At 33.1% G+C, this 3,658-nt stretch overlaps 1 protein-coding gene across 1 annotated transcript in view; it reads left to right on the top strand.

Annotated features, from left to right (window-relative positions):
- The first annotated feature begins 2,952 nt into the window (after nucleotides 1-2,952).
- LOAG_18702 (cache domain-containing protein) overlaps nucleotides 2,953-3,658 on the top strand; it is a 12,027-nt gene continuing 11,321 nt past the window's right edge. Inside the window, exons 1-2 of the mRNA XM_020451365.1 lie at nucleotides 2,953-3,066; nucleotides 3,223-3,304. Coding sequence (XP_020304855.1) covers nucleotides 2,966-3,066; nucleotides 3,223-3,304 — 183 coding nt within the window. The 5' untranslated portion in view covers nucleotides 2,953-2,965. The remainder of the gene's footprint in view (nucleotides 3,067-3,222; nucleotides 3,305-3,658) is intronic.

The following is a 3,658-nucleotide window of genomic DNA, read 5'->3' as shown; positions in this document are numbered from 1 at the left end:
CCATTAAGCGATAGTTGACGGAATTTGTACATATAAACATAGAAAAAACAGCACGAATAAAACAATATAACTCCAAACTACAATAAACGTTCAAACCAAAGTAAACTTCCAATAAGAATCCAAAAGTCGACCCAACTTAGTACGGGAGTTAATGCAGTCCATTCCTGCAAACTTTGTATCTCACGTTGAAAATGGTGTGAAATATTTTTTTAGTTTATATGATTTTTATCGGCTGAGGTGGTTTTATTTGAAAATAAAGATAATATTCAGGCACACTTGTCTGACAGTATAAAAATCTAACTGTCTTGCTGGTTGATCGAGGCCCGGCAACTCAAATCACGGGCAAAGGAAAATTGAATAGAATAATCCGAGGAATGTCGTAAGTTCTGTACTGATTTTCATAAGACTCGAAGCAGCACTAGAAGAATTATTAGGATGAATCACAAGACAGCACTGCTGAAATCAAATATTTAGACCACAATATTACCATCATGCTGTGTGTGCGCAAAAAGCAACTGGACATAAATCTTAGATCACTTCAAGTTTACGTTGAGCGCTCGATGTAAATAACTGATCACCTCTAGAACATTGTTAATGTGCAATACAATTCCGTTACTATGGAGATTGACAAAAATTTTGGGATTGTGCAGTGTTATTATTACTTATTCACTTCAATTTTTATCTTCAGAAGTATTGCTCGCTCGTATACAGTTCAGAAACTTGGCATTTCTACCTTTCTCTTCTCTCCCCAATGCATCGATCGCTTCTTTTTTCGTTATGAATCAGCAGCAAAGAATTGCCTTAGTATTAAGATTTCGTAGCAAATCTTTCTGCACTGTTGACGACTCTTCCAACTGAACTTTCGGAATGAGATTACCTCTCTATTATATCATTCATTCCGTATAGTGATGCCAAGTTTCTATTCCACTTCGATGACTATTATCACCGGCATTGAAAATCGAATCCCCCATTTAAGACTGCTCCACATTTTATCGATACTTCCAATATTTCCGCAGAATCATTCCGATCTGTTTTTCTCTCCTTTTAATTTGGGTGCGAAACTTTTATTCATCGCAATTATTCGAAATAATTATTCCGAAAATTAGAATCAAATCACAGTCGCCCTGATAACTGGCATTCTTATGTACTCTGTTTTAGCAACTCAATCTCAAGATTAATCGCTTCTGATGTCATGGCTACGTCAACTAATTAAGTGTATATTCCCTACGACCAAACGCAGAAGTTGGCGAATGTGAAGAAATAATTTGAAAAAAAAAAATGAGACGATAATAGCCGAAAATATTTGTGCTACCAAAATTTCAGAAATATTTGATATTCAAAACAATTAAAATCAGGCCGAACTTTCCCTTACTGTTGACAGGAATAAGACCAAACCTATCGTAAACAATGAGAATTGTAGTAAAACTGCTATGTCAATAAAATAGATAAAATAAAAATGAAAGGTACTGGAACCATTCAAAAAATGATGACTATAGACAGTCCTCGCAAAAATCAAACTGTATAGTTCAACATATTTTTGCTTTTGCACCAAAATACTCAAAGTGACGGTGGAAATTTTAAAAAATTTCTCTATTCGTTTAGTGAAAGTAAATACAGCCTGCAGATAAATGCAGTATTGGATTAGGTCATGGATGGGTGAGATGACTTAGTTACGTAAACAGGCGGCATTGGGACAGCATAGAATCAGACTATGTATATTATTACGTAGTTGGAGTAAGTGTGAATGTTGTTTGTGGGTAAAAGAATGGGTGCATTGCAGTGCTGTTACAAACATCTAGCAAAAATCGATTCGAAGAAAGCACCTCATTTTTAAAGCTGAAAATAAAAGCAGCTATTGCTTCTCAGATAAGCTTTTATACTTCACAAAATTTAGCTGACAGATGAATAGAGTGACTGTTAAGTTTCGAACCATTACTTAGGCATTCATTCACTTATCCTCACATACCTACAATTTGCCTACTAATCTTGTCCCTTCTTCTCATTGTCATTAAATCACCAATAGGACAAACTATCGTGAATAGCTTCTCCTATTGGTAGCGTAATGACAATCGTAAGTATGGTAAGGTTTTATCATCGACTAGAATAGAATATTTAATCAAAATTAGGTTGCATTAATTGGCGTGTTGAAACTTTAAAAGGAAAAAAAAAGCCTTGAATAGAAATTGGAGTAGTGCTATGTCAATAAGATAGGTAAAGCAAAAATGAAAGGTAGTGGAACCATTCAAAAAAGTGGTGGCCATTAAAAAAATAAAGTTCTAAGTTTGTTACTAACTAATTAATATTAAAGGTATGTTTCTGACTAAGGGTTGCACAAAGTTTCATATTTCTCGTCGTGCTTCTCCAAGTTTTTTGTGCGTCATTCTGTTCTATTAATTTCTTTCTTCCACTTCCTTACGGGCTTCATTTACTGTATACCTCTTAATTCCTATGCAGTTTAGGTTTTAATCATTTTTAATGCATACCTCATTAATTTCAACTGGCATAATAATATTACCTGGAGCTTTCTGCTAGGTATTTCGAAAAATTTCTCTGGAATTCCCAAAACCTTCTACAGAAAATTTCAAGAATTGTCTGCTAGAATTTCGTAATACTTGTCCATTCAAACTTTAGAACTAGACGTATTTATTGTTTCTGAAGCTAGAATGATTTTTGTTCATTTTTGCATCATCCTCACAAGATGCTTGCATGAAGACTCAGTGCTAACTCATTTACATATGAACGAAATTATTTTTAATAGCTAAGTTGTTTCGTGTGACCAATTCATATACAGCGAGACAGTTTTGTTTTTTGCCAAAAATTGAAATTATCTTTCGTTTATCACTGGGATTACAAGCTTTCCTCTTATAATAAGCATAACTGTGCAAGAAGTCGGAGGGTTAATCGAAAAGGTGAATTACTAATTTTGAAAAAATATCGAATGTGAATTATTTCAGTTTCAGTTATAATGCTTTCGCAGATGACAATTAATTGGTTACGAATACCGTTACAACTGATGTTGTTATTACAACTACACTGTGGTTCACCAGCAGAGAAACTCACATTCGAGTAAATTTTCAGTTTCCTTTCTACAATTTTGTTTCATATCGTTATCTGGAGCTTCAACGACAATAAGAAAGAAATTCCACGTTCGATAATTTCCATGTTAGGATTATCAGTCAAAGCTGAACTTTTCAAGTTATTTGAATTTTAAAATTCCTGCAGTGTGCAAAAATGGGCCAATCTGTTGAGTGACCATCTACAGGAAATGTTCAGTGATGCTACTAGGGAAGCTGATATCATTGCGGTATGCTTTCCATCATTTTTTTTAACTACGGCATTTTCATGATGTGGAAGAACGGCCATTTTCATTGTTTCCATATATCTCAACACAAGTGTCATCTTTACAGTCTTCATACCAATCTGGAGTTGGAAAGTTTCATACCCAAAGTTCGATCCAACTTATAGTCATATTTCTTGTAAAAAGATTATTTCATGGTTTTAAATATTACGTAAAGCATGAAATAGCTAATACTAAGCGAATCAGTATATATATGTATATATATATATATATATATATATATATATATATATATATATATATATATATATATATATATATATATATATATATATTATTATATATATATATATATATATA

This window comes from Loa loa (genome assembly GCF_000183805.2).
Source record: "Loa loa unplaced genomic scaffold supercont3.455, whole genome shotgun sequence".
NCBI lineage: Eukaryota > Metazoa > Nematoda > Chromadorea > Rhabditida > Onchocercidae > Loa > Loa loa.
Note: the sequence above shows the minus strand (reverse complement) of the source record. Positions and strands in the feature narration are given on the sequence as shown.